We start from the raw sequence: 14,396 nt of genomic DNA on the forward strand, positions 1-14,396 counted from the left end.
ATGGGGTTAACTCAACAGGCAACTGTCTTAAAAAAAAATACAGTCAGGAAGGAAAAGATAAGCCACCTTTCCACAAACCCTTAAGGGACAATGCCAAAGTTATTAACTTTGATGATTTTGGCTTGATCTCCTACTGACCCTACAGGACTGTTTTGAGACGGCTCAAAGCCCTGTGAAAATAGAAGATCGAAAGAACTGCAGCAGGTCCTAAGCATTCCTCTGTTAATAGTGGATAGTAATTTAAGGGGAATCAGAGTAATATACATAACACCACAGTGCAGGCATCTAAAGAAGCTAGGTATTCCTAGGTCAATAGCAGGGCTGGTAGGGCTTTAGAAAAGACACACATGCATATAGCCTAGATTCCATTGAATTACATTAGGACTTAAGCACATAAATCATTTCGGCGTTTTGAACATTTTATCCATAGTCTATATCATTATTGCATTTGGACATTGGAATACTACATATGTCAGCTTCCCAGAAGCTACCATTTTGTGTGGGATGCTTCTTTGAAAGCATCTTCTTGTTGTCATCTCTTTCCCTCAAGGGAACTGGTTTGTTTGCTTCAGCTCTTGAGGATGAATAAGGTTATCTCTATATTTCTCACTACAAAACAAAGAAGACAATTGTTCTTCCTAGCTAACCACACAGACATACCTAAATCTAAAACACGTTAACAATGTTGTGCATCCAAAGCTTTGCTAGCAACAATCCCCACTGATCCTTATTTGCGTCTCTCATAATTGCACTGTTTTTCAAAACAATAATTCACGAAATACTACATGGGGAGAACATGAAATATAGTGATGAATCATGATTTTAACTATTGGAAGGATATTTGTCTATGTTATAATGGGTGGATGGAATGAAAATATAACAGTATGTACAATGTCACTGATACAGGTCGGATTCTGACCTTAATTAGACTGATGGAAACAGGAGGGAAAGGCTTTGACTTCAGAGATCCATATTCAGGTGGAATTGAGATCAGAATCTGATCCTAAATGCACTTAAGTTGATGAGATAGCTGATCCTTTCCCATCCCTCACCCCCCAATGCCCATTATACAGTATAGCCGCCCCTTCCCTCCCCCACCCTCTGCTCCCCCCTAGTGCCCATTATACAGTATAGCTGCCCCTTCCCCATCATTACCCTCTCTTGCTCCTTATTAACCATTACACAATAATAATTTAGGTGAACCCAAGCTGTTAAACTTTTTCATGCACTAAGGCAAACTTTTCCATACCCCCATCAAACATTTCACACCCCTCTTAGCATGCCCCTGGCCAATCAGTGCTAAGGTCGTGGCATAGATCCCACCCCAAGCATGTGTTGAGAGGTACAGGCAGGCCTTCCGGTGGCAATTTTTCCTCTCCCCTAGGCCAATCAACGTTGAGATGGGTCCAGGAATCACACCCCTCAACATATGCTGAGACCTCTCCCCAAAAGCCAAGCACCTCAGGTGTATGTTTTTATATCTTGTCTGAACCATCCTGAACCACTCGCCCTAACCCCCACTGAGAAGCAGTGAATCAAAAACATTTGTGCAGAAAACCCCATTGAAGAACCAGGCCAACGTGATATGGGATTAACACATTATTCCATATCTGTCACACCCAGCATGTGTTCCAACTCTCCTAACTTTCACTCCCATGATTTGGTCAACGCGCCAGGCTCTGTCCAGTGGGCAGTAGAGTCAAAGCATGTGATCTTAGTCCCATTGAAGTCAAAGCCAAGACACAACTTCACCTGTCAATTTTAACAGTAGAAAGGAGCCTTACGAGGCTGTAGAATTTCACTAAGTGATTCCTACGTCAAACATCTGGGTGAGTATATCTGCAAGGAGATCTCTCATCTTGCAATAACTTTCCTACTAACAGCTAGATTTGGCTAAGGATTTGAGGCTGGTATTTCCTGACCTCAAAGGAAGAGCCTTGTATTTAGATCAGTGGTTTTCAATCTTTCTTTTTTTTCATTTACACACCTCTAAAAATGTTTGAATGGAGGTGTGACCTCTTTTGAAAACCTTAGACATAGTCTGTGGACCCCCAGGAATCCACGGACCACAGGTTGAAAACCAGTGATTTAGACCACCATGCCACTTGCTGAATGCTTGCTGAAGTATATGCTGGTTTGAGCTGGTGAATTGTAATGTGCAGAATAGAGAGAAGATTTTATGTTTGTGCTGTGTGTGTCATTTTGTTTTGCTTGTTGACCTTTTTCAGTCTTGATTTCTCTGCTGCCACAACTGATGTCTGAAAATTAATGCACATAACTGCAGATATTATGAAAATTGCATTAACTGAAAGGAAAGACAGACAGACAACAAATAAGTGATATACTTGTCTTTGTTTTTGTTTCATTATAATTGAAATATAAGTCAAAATATTAAAATGCTACATAGACAAGCACCATGGACATCCATCAGGTAAATTATCTTTTCATCGAGTTTTATATTTTAGCACCTTCAGCCCTAGAATGGATCTTGTCTCTTGCAATCTTGGTCAGATTTATCTACTCCGTTTCAGATCCTCCACATCGTGGGGCTCATTATTTAGCCTCCTCTGCACCCCGAGACCCCCACTGCCCCCCACAAACCACCCCATGTACCCCACAGGTGATAAGAGAAGCAAATACCTGCCCTAAAGTCAATGCAGCTGTCTGAGAACTCAGTACATCCTGACATTCTCTTATGGTGGTGCCAGATGGTTTGAGTGTTCATCAACCTAGATGCAGCCCAACCAGACTATTTAAAACATAAGGATTAATTCTCATTTAATGAAGCCCATCTGAAGTCTTCTGATCACCATGGACCAGCCAATCAGCTGGTTTAACCAGCATAGCTCCATTGACTTGTGTGGAGACCTGGTGAGAATTTGGTCCAATGAATTTACTGAGGGCTTTTCTGAGGCCTCCTTGACCTCTTTGTTTCTCAGGCTGTAGATGGGGGGGGTTGGCCAGAGCTAGAGGTGTCCGAAATAGTGCCTCCTGGTTAATAAATCGAGACTCATTATTCCAATGCATTAAAACATGAGAATGCAAGATACTTAGTGCAAAATTTTCTCAGGGCCTCCTTGACCTCTCTGTTTCTCAGGCTGTAGATGAGGGGGTTGGCCAGGGGAGTCAGGACAGTGTAGAAGACGGAGAACACTTTGTTCAGCTCTCTCAGTGTACTGTTTTTTGGCATCACATAGACTATAATTATAGTGCCATAAAAAATTGTGACCATGGCGAGGTGAGAGGAGCAGGTGGAAAAGGCCTTTTGCCTCCCGCTGGTGGAAGGGATCCTTAGAATGGTCACTATGATGCAAACATAGGATGTCATGGTTAACAGAAATGGAACCAGGGTTTCCATGGAAGAAAGAATCAGGGTCACCAGGGTGGTCAGGCTGATGTCACTGCAGGAGAGTTTAATCATTGGGGTGAAATCGCAAAAGAAATGGTCAATTTCATTTGGGCCACAGAAAGTTAATTTTGACACCAAAAATGTCATTATTGTACTGCCCAGAAATCCACTGATCCAAGACCCAGACGCCAGCCAGAGGAAGTTCCTACCATTCATGCAGATGGCATATTGCAGAGGTTTGCATATTGCTAGATACCGATCATAAGACATTGCTGCTAGCAGGTAACATTCTGTAGCTGCCAGGAAACCAAAAAAATGAAGTTGCGTGATGCAGCCGCTAACAGAAATGGTTCTTTCCCCAGTCAGCATACTGGCCAGCATCCTAGGAAGGATTGTGGAACTGTAGCAGGTCTCCAAGCAGGACAAGTTCCACAGGAAGAAGTACATGGGGGTATGAAGACGTCGATTAGCCATAACTAGGGCAATGATCAGAATGTTCCCAGCCATGGTCACAATGTAGATCGCTAGGAACAACAGGAAGAGAAGAACTTGCACTTCAGCGATATTCCCCAATTCCAGGAGGATGAATTCTCTGATCAACGTCTGATTTCCCCATTTTCTTTCCTCCATTCAATGCAGCAACCTCAATAAAGAAAAGTAATAACAATATACAAATATACCAGAATAACTAGAATCAATATTCTGCCAGTTCATCTTAAAATGGCCAAGAAGCAAACTCAGTCCCCCACCCACTCTTCCAGGACTAAGTTAATAATCATTTTAAAATGTTGTAAGGAAACAGGAATGTAACAATTTCCACACCACATCAGATGATAGTTTCTTATTGTCTTGTATGTTGTCTCCATCAGCAGCCAGAATCTGATTCTATAGATGAGCATGTAAAAGAAGCAGTGAGAGGCAAAAAAAGGCATCCTTTAAAAAGTGGAAGTTAAATCTTAGTGAAGAAAATAGAAAGAATGGAGCATAAACTCTGGCAAGAGAAGTGTAAAAATATAATTAGGAAAGCCAAAAAAGAATTTGAAGAACAGCAAGCCAAAGACTCAAAAAGTAATAGCCATTTTTTTAAGTACATCAGATGCAGGAAGCCTGCTAAACAACCTGGACGATCAAGATGGTAAAGGAGCACTAAAGGACAATAAGGCCATTGAAGACAAACTCAACAAATTCTTTGCATCTGCCTTCACAGCTGAGGATGTGAGAAAGATTCCAAAATTGAGCCATTCTTTTTAGGTGACAAATCTTAGGAACTGTCTCAGATTGAGGTGTAATTAGAGGAGGTTTTGGAACAAATTGTTAATTAAACAGTACTAAGTCACCAGGATCAGATGGTATTCACCCAAGAGTTCTGAAGGAACTCAAATGTGAAATTGCAGAACTGTGGTTTGTAACCTATCATTTAAATCAGCTTCTGTACCAAAGGACTGGAGGATAGCTAATGTGGCGCCAATTTTTTAAAAGGGTTCCAGAGGTGATCCCGGCAATTACAGGCCTGTAAGCCTGACTTCAGTAAAGGGCAAATTGGTTGAAAGTTTAGTAAACAAAAAAGAGAACTGTCAGACAAATAGATGAACATAACTTGATGGGGAAGAGTCAACGTGGTTTTTGTAAAGGGAAATCATACCTCACCAATCTGCTAGAATTATTGAGGGGAGTCAACAAGCAGTGGACAAGGAGTATCCAGTGGATATAATGTACTTAGATTTTCAGAAAGCCTTTAACAAGATCCCTCACCAAAGGCTCTTAAGCAAAGTAAGCTGTCATGGGATAAGAAGGAAGGTCCTCTCATGGATTGATAACTGGTTAAAAGATAGGAAACAAAGGATAGGAATAAATGGTCAGTTTTCAGAATGGAGAGAGGTAAATAGTGGGGTCACCCAGGGGTCTGTAGTGGGACTAGTCCTATTCAACATATTCTTAAATGGTCTGGAAAAAGGGGTAAACAGTGAGGCGGCAAAATTTGTAGATGATAAAAAACTACTCAAGATAGTTAAGTCCAAAGCAGACTGTGAAGTGCTACAAAGGGATCTCACAAAACTGGGTGACTGGGCAAACAAAATGGCAGATGAAATTCAGTATTGATAAATGCAAAGTAATGCACATTGGAAAACATAATCCCTACTATACATATGAAATGATGGGGTTTAAATTAGCTGTTGCCACTCAAGGGAAAGATCTTGGAGTCATTGTGGATAGTTCTCTGAAAACATCCACTCTATGTGCAGCGGCAGTCAAAAAGCAAACTTAACACCATTATTTGGGCTTGATAGAGACTGGGAATGGCTGGCTCACTACAAAAGCATTTTCCCTCCTTTGGTATTGGCACCTCCTCATCAATTATTGGGCGAGGACCACATCCACCCTGGCTGAATTGGCCTTGTCAACACTGGTTCTCCACTTGTAAGGTAACTCCCTACCCTTCTTGTGCCAGTATATTTATGCCTCTATCTGTAATTTTCATTCCATGCATCTGAAGATTTTTTTTACCCACAAAAGCGATAGATAATAAGATAGAAAATATCATATTGCTGCTATATAAATCTATGGTTTGCCCACATCTTGAATACTGCATGCAGATGTGGTCGCTACATCTTTAAAAAGATATATTGGAATTGGAAAAGGTTCAGAAAAGGGCAACACAAATTATTAGGGGTATAGAACACCTTCCATATGAGGAGAGATTAATAAGACTGGGACTTTTCAGCGCGGAAAAGAGACAACTAAGGGGGAATATGATAGAGATCTATAAAGTCATGACTGGTGTGGAGAAAGTAAATAAGGAAGTGTTATTTACTCCATCTCATAACACAAGAACTAAGGATCACCAAATGAAATTAATAGGCAGCAGGTTTAAAAAAAAACAAAAAACGTATTTCTTCACACATAGTCAACCTATGTAACTCTTTACCAGAGGATGTCATGAAGGCCAAGAGTATAACAGGGCTCAAAAAAGAACTAGATAAATTCATGGAGGATAAGTCATTCAACAGCTATTAGTGAGGATGGGCAGGGGTGGTGTCCCTAGTCTCTGTTTGCCAGAAGCTGGGAAGGGGCAACAGGGGATGGATCACTTGATGATTACCTGTTCTGTTCATTCCCTCTGGGGCAGCTGGCATTGGCCACTGTCAGAAGACAGGATACTGGGCTAGATGGACTTTTCTTCTGACCCAATATGGCTATTGTTATGTTCTTATGAGGAATCCTTAAGAGGACAATTACAAGAGATAGGTGCCCAACTCCCATTGATTTTCAATTAAGTTGGATGCCTAACTAACTTTGAAAATCCCAGCCATGTTAGGGAAAGTTTATCCCCAACCCCCGGTAGTTACTTGATGACTTATGCCCTGAAGCATGGAAGCTGATATTCTTTGGACATTTTCACCTAGCTAGTGTAGGTGTGAATAACCTTTGTACCCATAGAAATGGATTATCTTTTTCTGTCTCCTACTGTCAGTAATTTACTTAGGCAGTGAGTTTCCACAGGCTCAATCCACATGATGTAAAAAATATTTCCTCCTATGAATCCTAAATGAGCTAAGTACAAAGTTCAGTGGCAACGCTTTATGAAAAAGAGTGAATAGAAGTTCATGGCTGATCTATTTGATACCATCCCTTATTTTACTTACCTTTTCTTTTTCCCTCTTTGTCATTTTGGCAGGGATTGTCAGAGGAGTCTAAGGCAGCTATACAAACAAATTCCACTGAATTTCAAAGGAATTGGTTTGCCTAACTCCCCTAGATTCCTTTGAACGTCCCTACCATTCTTCTCAAATTAAAAGTAAAATTTCCAGAGAACATATTTGATTTAGGACTCTGAATCCTATTTTCCAAAGTGCCTAAGACACGTAGCAAACTGATTTCTATTTAATTTTAATAGCAGTTAGTATTTAAGAGCCTAAGTCCCATTTTCAAATGTGTCTTAGGGCCAGATTTTCAATGCCAAACACCCAATGAAATCAATGACTTTTCAAAGGCATCTAGGTGCCTAGATGCTTTTGAAAATCCCACTAGGCACCTAAATACTTTTAAAAAATTGTCCCTAAGGCACTTTTGAAAATGGGACTTTGGCTCTTAAATACTTTTGAAAATTTTACGAGGTTCCTAAGTCAATTAGGCACCTAAATCTTCCTAATCTTTTCAATCTCTTTTGTTCTTAAAGCCAAGATGTATTCTCTCTCCTTAACCCATGTCTAATTGCTTTACTGACACACTTAGTAAATTCCTATTGGTGATGTACCTTCTTCAAAACAAACTTACTTTCCAAAATCACAGATTTTCAACAGAGTTCAGTAGCAAAACAGGAAAAGGAAAAACAAGACTGAATTGGGGGAAAATGGGGGAGAAAGAAAAACTGAAAAAGCAAAGAAAAAATGAACATTGTCTTGAATAATAAGGGCTTGTCTGCATGACTGCATGAGAAAGTTTTATCAGTTAGCCTGGGATAATTATACTGGTATAGTTAAACCAATATACTTATACTGGTAGCACATCCTTATTCCAGAATAAGAATGGCCTTTTTTTTTCTTTAACTCAAACTAACCCCTTCCCAAGTGGCATCAGCTAAACACTTATACTAGAATAAGTGCATCTCCACCAGGAAGTAAACTGGCATAACTATACTGGTTTAAATTCACACCTTAGCTTAGCGCAATCTAACTTTCCTATGGAGACAACCCTTAAATATATGTGGATGCCAATATCAAATAAACCATTGATTTATCTCTGAAATGGGTGGAATTAAAATGACTCGGACATTTTTAGATTTGTTCCCCCTCCCAAAAACACACATTATTTTTTTGGCCAGCATGTGTTTTGCCACCCCAACCTGCCCAGGTGCCACCCTTTGTTCAGCCCCCATGCCCTTCACAGGACACATTCCCCTACATGTGTCCCGTGAACCCTGAGCTCTGGAAAGGGGTCATGCCTCTGCCCCCAGCTCCCAGCTGGCTCCTTGTTCTCAAGACCCCTGCAAAGGTGGTTTAGTCTCTTGCCATTCTCCCATCTGCACCGTGCTCACTCTGCTCACTAATGCCTTTTAGGGCCCAGGCTGGGGAATATAAAAGAGGGGAATGACTGGCCTTTATCATACTAGTAGAACCTCTTGTATCAGGGACTCCATGGCCCTCCAGCCCCTAGTGCTTCCCTAGGCCTTCTGAAAGGGTTGGGATGGACACAGCACATGAACCTGTTTCACCCCATCTGCCACCCACTTCAGTCCCTGCCAAGAGGCAGAGGGAGAGAGGAGATGCAGTCGGATGCGGCAGCTGCCTGCTTCCCTCTGCTGTATCCATGTGCTGGGGATTGCATTGCACTATCCCTAGTTTGGAGAATGCTCAGTACACTTTAGCTGCCCGTTGGCTCCCATCCTGGTCTCCTGCAAGGAAGGAGGCAGGACCTAGTGCCAGCAGCGCCAGAGCATCCAGATGGCTGGGCAGGTTCTACCCCTAATGCAATCAGACCTCCCCCTGCCCAGCACACCCTGCAGAGCCCCACCACAACTTCCCAGTGCCCCCCACCCCTTCACTGTCCAGCACTTCCCATTGCTTCACTGCCCAGAGTCCGCCCAGAGACCCACTGTCCAAAGCCCTGCCTCCCGGCTCCACTGGGAAGTGACTCTGTCTGCTGGGCTGAGTGAGGGGCATTCCAGCAGGGCTGCCTGGGCCGTCTCCCCCTCAGCTGGTCCCAGCCCCACCCTCGCCTCCTGCCAGTTCCGGGAGCAGCAACATTTGATTTTTTTAGGTGTTCCTAGAATGCCAGCACCCCCAGGCACGTGCCTAATGGGAAGTCCTGCCATGGCCCCAACCAGTACCGGGTTTACATTGGCGCCAGTGGTGCCATGGTGCCTGGCCCACAGTCAGAAGGGTCTCTGGCTGGCCCGATGCCTTTGAAAAGCTGACCCCACCCTGCCTCTTCCCCAAAGCCCCCACCTCTGCTCCGCCTCTTTCCCATGGCCTCCGGCCCCCCACCTATTCCCACCCCTGCTCCACCCCAGCCCCACTCCCACTCCACCCCTTCCCCCACAAGCCCCCTCCCCTGAGTTACGCGTCCTGGGGGACTGCAGTAGGGGTCAGGCCCACACTACAATCACCGAGTGGCAGGAAGTGGAGTGACCCAGTCCCAATCTGCTCCACTCCACCGGTGATTGCTGGGAGTTGGTTTCCCCCCTACCTCCCAAGTCTAGGGAGGAGATGGAGTGGTGGGGAATGGGCATGGGATGGGGAAGAGAAGCGGGGGCTGGGAGAAAGAGGCAGTGGGGACGAAGGGGGTGGAGTAGGAGGAGATGGGGCAGTGGGGAAGGAGCATGGTATGGGGAAGAGAAAGGGATGGGGAAGAGGGGACAGGGGGAAGAAGCAGTGGGGAAGGAAGGGAGTGGGATGGGGAGGAGATGGAGTGGTGGGAAAGGGGCATGGGATGGGGAAGAAGAGATGGTGATGGGGGAAGCAGGGACAGGGGGAAAAAGGCAGTGGGGAGGAGATGGAACGATGGGGAAGGAGTATGGGATGGGTAAGAGAAGGGGGCAGGGGAAGCAGGGGCTGGGGGAAAGAGGCAGTGGGGCAGGGTGGGGAGGAGATGGGGCAGTGGGGAAGAAGCATGGGATGGGGAAGAGAAGGGGATGTGGGGAAGCGGTGGCTGGGGGAAACAGGCAGTCGGGACAAAGGGGATGGGATGGGAAGGGGCATGGGATGCGGAAGAAAAGGGGATGAGAGAAGCGGGGACAGGGGGGAAGCTGGAGCCCTGCATGCAGCATCCCCTTGGCAGAAGCTGAGGCTCCCCTGTTAAGCCGGCCCATCAAACCCTCACCTTAACAAGTCCCACCTCCTCTGCATCTGTACCACCCCAATGAGCCCCCCAGGCACCCTCCCCACTGAGCCCCAACCACCTGCACCTGGACCCCCATCCAAATGAACCCCACCCTGCACCTAGACACCACCCCCCGTTGAGCCCCAAACACCTTCACCTCGATCCCCTGCAGAATCCCATTGCCCCTGCACCTGGAACCCCACAATGAGCTTCTGTGCATGCAGATCTCCCACTGAGCCGCCCACACCCAGATTGCCCCACAGAGAACTCTCTTAACCCCACCTCGATCCCCCCACACTCTATCCCTCTGCACTTGGATCCTGCTGCCAGGCTGAGCCTGCTCACCCACACCTGGTGCGCCTGGCCCAGGGGTCAGGGCCCCAGCGTGTTTCTGGGGCAGGCCTGGCCCTTCCACTGTGTCAGGGTCAGGTGCAGCCTCACTGCCAAGTCCCTGTCCCAGGATGGGGTGGGGGGAGGCTGCAGGATGATCTCCCACCTCCATGCAACCAGTGGCCAGTGCTCCCCACTGCCATGTTGCAGCCTCCACATCTATTTATTGACAAATAAAAATTTGCAGAATTTCAAAATATTGTTCACAGAATGTTTAATTTTTTGGTGCAGAATCTCCTCAGGAATATGGGGTGCTGTGCAGCTGTGATGGTGGGACTGTGAGGAGGGTGGTGGGACGTGGGGAGGTCTATGGGCAGGGGGCACTGGGTGAGCGGTGTGGTGTTCAAGATGTTGTGCAGTTGTCATGGGAGGCCAGTGGGGAAGGTCTCTGGGAGGAGTCGGGGCTGGGTATAGAGGTCTGTGGTGGTGATCTCTGGGTAAGGGGGTGCTGGGCATAAGGGTGGGGCATGGGGCAGGCGGTGGTGTGGTGCAGGCCCGCCCTCAAGGGAAGGGGCATGCTGGCAGCACAGGGCTGGGCAGGCCAGTGTGCGTCTGGCAGCTGCAGGTTTGTAAACAGTGCCCTCCTGCTGGGCTGCACAGAGCGGGGCTGCTTCCGCCATTCCGTTACCTTATTGCCCCCAACCCGCCCTTCACTCCGGAGACTGACCATCCCACCCCCCTGCATCTTCCCCCATGGGGGCCCACAAATATGTTTGGCACCAGCCCCACAAAAAGTTAATCCAGCCTTGACCCCAACACGCAAAGGAGTCAGCCCGATTGGACACAATCCCATTTCCCCAGGTTCTGCCCCCAACTGCACCCTATACACCATCCGATCCGGGTGAGTCTTGGGGCATGGACCGGCTGATGGACTCCACTGCAGTGGAGCAGCCATAACTGAGTTCTCCCAGCCGCTCTGCAGTGTCTCAGTTCAGCTACGTTGGGAGCAGCGCTGACACATCCAGGAGAGAGCAGAGAAGCGAGGGAGAGTAGGAAATGCACAAGCAACCCCTTGCCTGGTGGGACAGATGCGGCTGCTCTTTCCGAATCGGTGTGGATTTCCCATCAACTCGGGATGCCTCCCGAGCAGCACTGAGGTCCCCCAATCTCACTGACTGGGGTGGATGAGTGGGTGCATGGGGACACGGATGGGTGAATGGATATCTCCTTTTGGTAAACAAGATTCTCTGCTGGAAAAGACACAGATCCTGAAATCCAAATGCAGGGGAAACACTCACTGGTCCTGCTCGGTGATGGGAATTTTAGCATCTGGAAACCGAGCAACAAGTGAGTCAGGGCCTCAGGGTTTGCCCTGAGGATAGATAGGGTTGACTCAAGGGTGGTAACATTTACCTTCGATCCTGAGTGTGAAGCAGTGACCTCTCTGCTGAAGGTGACTAGGTCTGGGGAGCGGGATCTAACCCCTCCTCTTAGTCTCTGCACGCTCTCACTCACTCTGCAGGATGTCTCCAGGCTCCCAGTGGAGCTTGACTCTGTGCATTAACTGAAATGCCTCCAGCTCTGGGTTCTTGTAGGGTTAATAAGAAAAAGGAGCCTCCCCCTATGTCTTTCTGCTTCAGGGCTCCCCTTTGAGAGTTAATGATCCCTTTGAAATTGAAGGGATTTGGGGAGTTAATTATACATGTCCTGTTAAATCAATGTAAACATCAGGGCTGAAATCACTGGCATGCTGATCTCCAGGGGAATTTCCTTTCAGCACTGGTGTGTATGGGGGAATGAGGAGTAAGTAGCCAGCCCATCGGTAACCACACTTAGCCCTAGCAGTAGTGTAACTATGCCCATGAGCTGCAAAGGACTCCACAATGGAAGAGAATTATCTGTGTCCTCCTCTGACACTGGGGGAAACTGAGGCACAGAGAGAGGGTGGCAGTGGCTACCTAAAGTTACAGAACAGGTCAGTGACAGCCAGGAATAAAAGCCAAGTAGCTTTCAGATTGCCTCACTCCTTGTTCAGGACACTAGCCACCGGGCTACGCTGCCCTTTGGGTGCCAGCGGGCAGTTCACGGGATGAGAAATTTAGAATAATGAGAGTTACTAGGAAAATAGATAGATAGATAGATAGATAGATAGATAGATAGATAGGGTTGACCCATAATTAACAATAAATATGATCTTGTGGTTAACACACCAAAATGAGACTAGAAAAAAATGGCTTCCATTCCAGCTCGGTCGCAGACTCCCTGTATGACCATGGGCAGGTCCTCTGTGGTGAGATGGAGGGCGGCAAAACTCATTACCCATTTGGACATCTAAGTGACCATATTTTTCACAGTGCTCATCAGTAGCATCATGGAAATTCAATGGGATGCGGGTGCCTAATTCCATTAGGCTTCTTTGAAAATCACAGCCACAGGGCTGAATCCTGCTTTGCTCACTCTGACCACTGTAAATCAGGAGCCACTCCTCTGAGGTCACTGTGCCCGATTCCATTCTCACTTACACTGGTTCAGATCTGGAGTAACGCCATTGAACCCCATGCTGCTCCACCAGCTTCAAACTGGTTTAAGTGAGAATCGGGCTTAATAGCAAAACATCCATTGACTAGATAATATTCAGTCCTGCCATGAGTGCAGGGGACTGGACTAGATGATATCTCAAGGTCCCTTCCAGTCCTATGATTCTGTAGGAGCAGAAGAATGAGGGTGCTTTGTAGCCAATCAGAACTCAATGTCCTAGGTCTCTCCTTCTCAAGGTATTCTCCTTGATTCATCAGTGTCACCTGCCCCAGTGTTCAGCCCATGTACAAAAACCTGTGCTGGTGTTGCCAGACACATAGACAGATGTGATCCATTGGCTTGAATAGAGCTACAGCTTTGTATGTTGTATTCCCAATAGACAGAGTCTTTTTTTTTCCAGCAAATTTCAATAAAACCAAAAACATTAATAGATTCAGATTCCCGGGTCAGAAGGGACCATGGTAATCATCTACTTTAACCTCTGACCTCCCATATAGCATAGGCAAGAGAACTTCCCCACAATAATTCCTTGAACAGTTTGCTTAAAAAACACCCAATGTTGATTTAAAAATTGTCAGTAATGGAGAATCCACCACAACCCTTGGTAAGTTGCTCCAATGGTTAATTAATCACACCATGAAAAGCGCACAGTTTGGAGGCAAGTGTTAGCTCAGTCTACGTCTGTACAGCAGCTGGCACAAAGAATGGAAGCTGGTGCTGGGTGAGGATAGCTGGAGTGGGAATGGAGATGTTTGGGGTTACTGGGGGCTGGGTAGGGGTATCAGAAGTAATTGGGGATGTGTGGGGGCTACTAGGGGGCTAGGTGGGGCTATTGGGTTTGATGATATTTGGGGGCTACTGGGGAACGGGTGGGATATTATGTTTGATGGGGATATTTGGGGGTTACTGGAGGTTGGATGGAGGTATCTGTGGTTAGCTGGGATATTTGGGGGTTACTGGAGGTTGGATGGAGGTATCTGTGGTTAGCTGGGGATATTTGGGGGTTACTGGAGGTTGGATGGAGGTATCTGTGGTTAGCTGGGGATATTTGGGTGTTACTAGGGTTAGGGGGCTATTGGGTTCAATGGGGATGTTTAGGAGCTACTGGGGGCTGATTGTGGGTATTGGGTTCGATGGGCCTATTTGAGGGTTACTGGGGGCTGGATGGAGTATCCATGGTTAGCTGGAGACATTTGGGGGTTACTGGGGGTTGGGTGGGGGTATTGGGTTCAATGGGGCTATTTGGGGATTAGTGGGGGGCTGGGTAGAGGTATTGGGTTTGATGGGGATATTTGGGGGTTACTGTGTGCTGAGTAGGGGTATTGGGTTAGCTGTGGATTTGGGAGATAAGTAGGGGCTG

General features: G+C 46.4%; 1 protein-coding gene across 1 annotated transcript; it reads right to left on the reverse strand.

Annotated features, from left to right (window-relative positions):
- Positions 1–3,013: 3,013 nt before the first annotated feature.
- LOC128846090 (olfactory receptor 11A1-like) lies at positions 3,014–3,979 on the reverse strand. Its single transcript, XM_054045164.1, has one exon. The coding sequence runs from the start codon at positions 3,977–3,979 to the stop codon at positions 3,014–3,016; it is 966 nt and encodes a 321-aa protein (XP_053901139.1).
- Positions 3,980–14,396: the final 10,417 nt, after the last annotated feature.

Source organism: Malaclemys terrapin, chromosome 12 (genome assembly GCF_027887155.1).
Source record: "Malaclemys terrapin pileata isolate rMalTer1 chromosome 12, rMalTer1.hap1, whole genome shotgun sequence".
Lineage (NCBI taxonomy): Eukaryota > Metazoa > Chordata > Testudines > Emydidae > Malaclemys > Malaclemys terrapin.

Bases quoted from the DNA above. Each gene is read 5' to 3' on its own strand.
- LOC128846090 (XM_054045164.1), bottom strand. From the start codon at position 3,979: ATGGAGGAAAGAAAATGGGGAAATCAGACGTTGATCAGAGAATTCATC.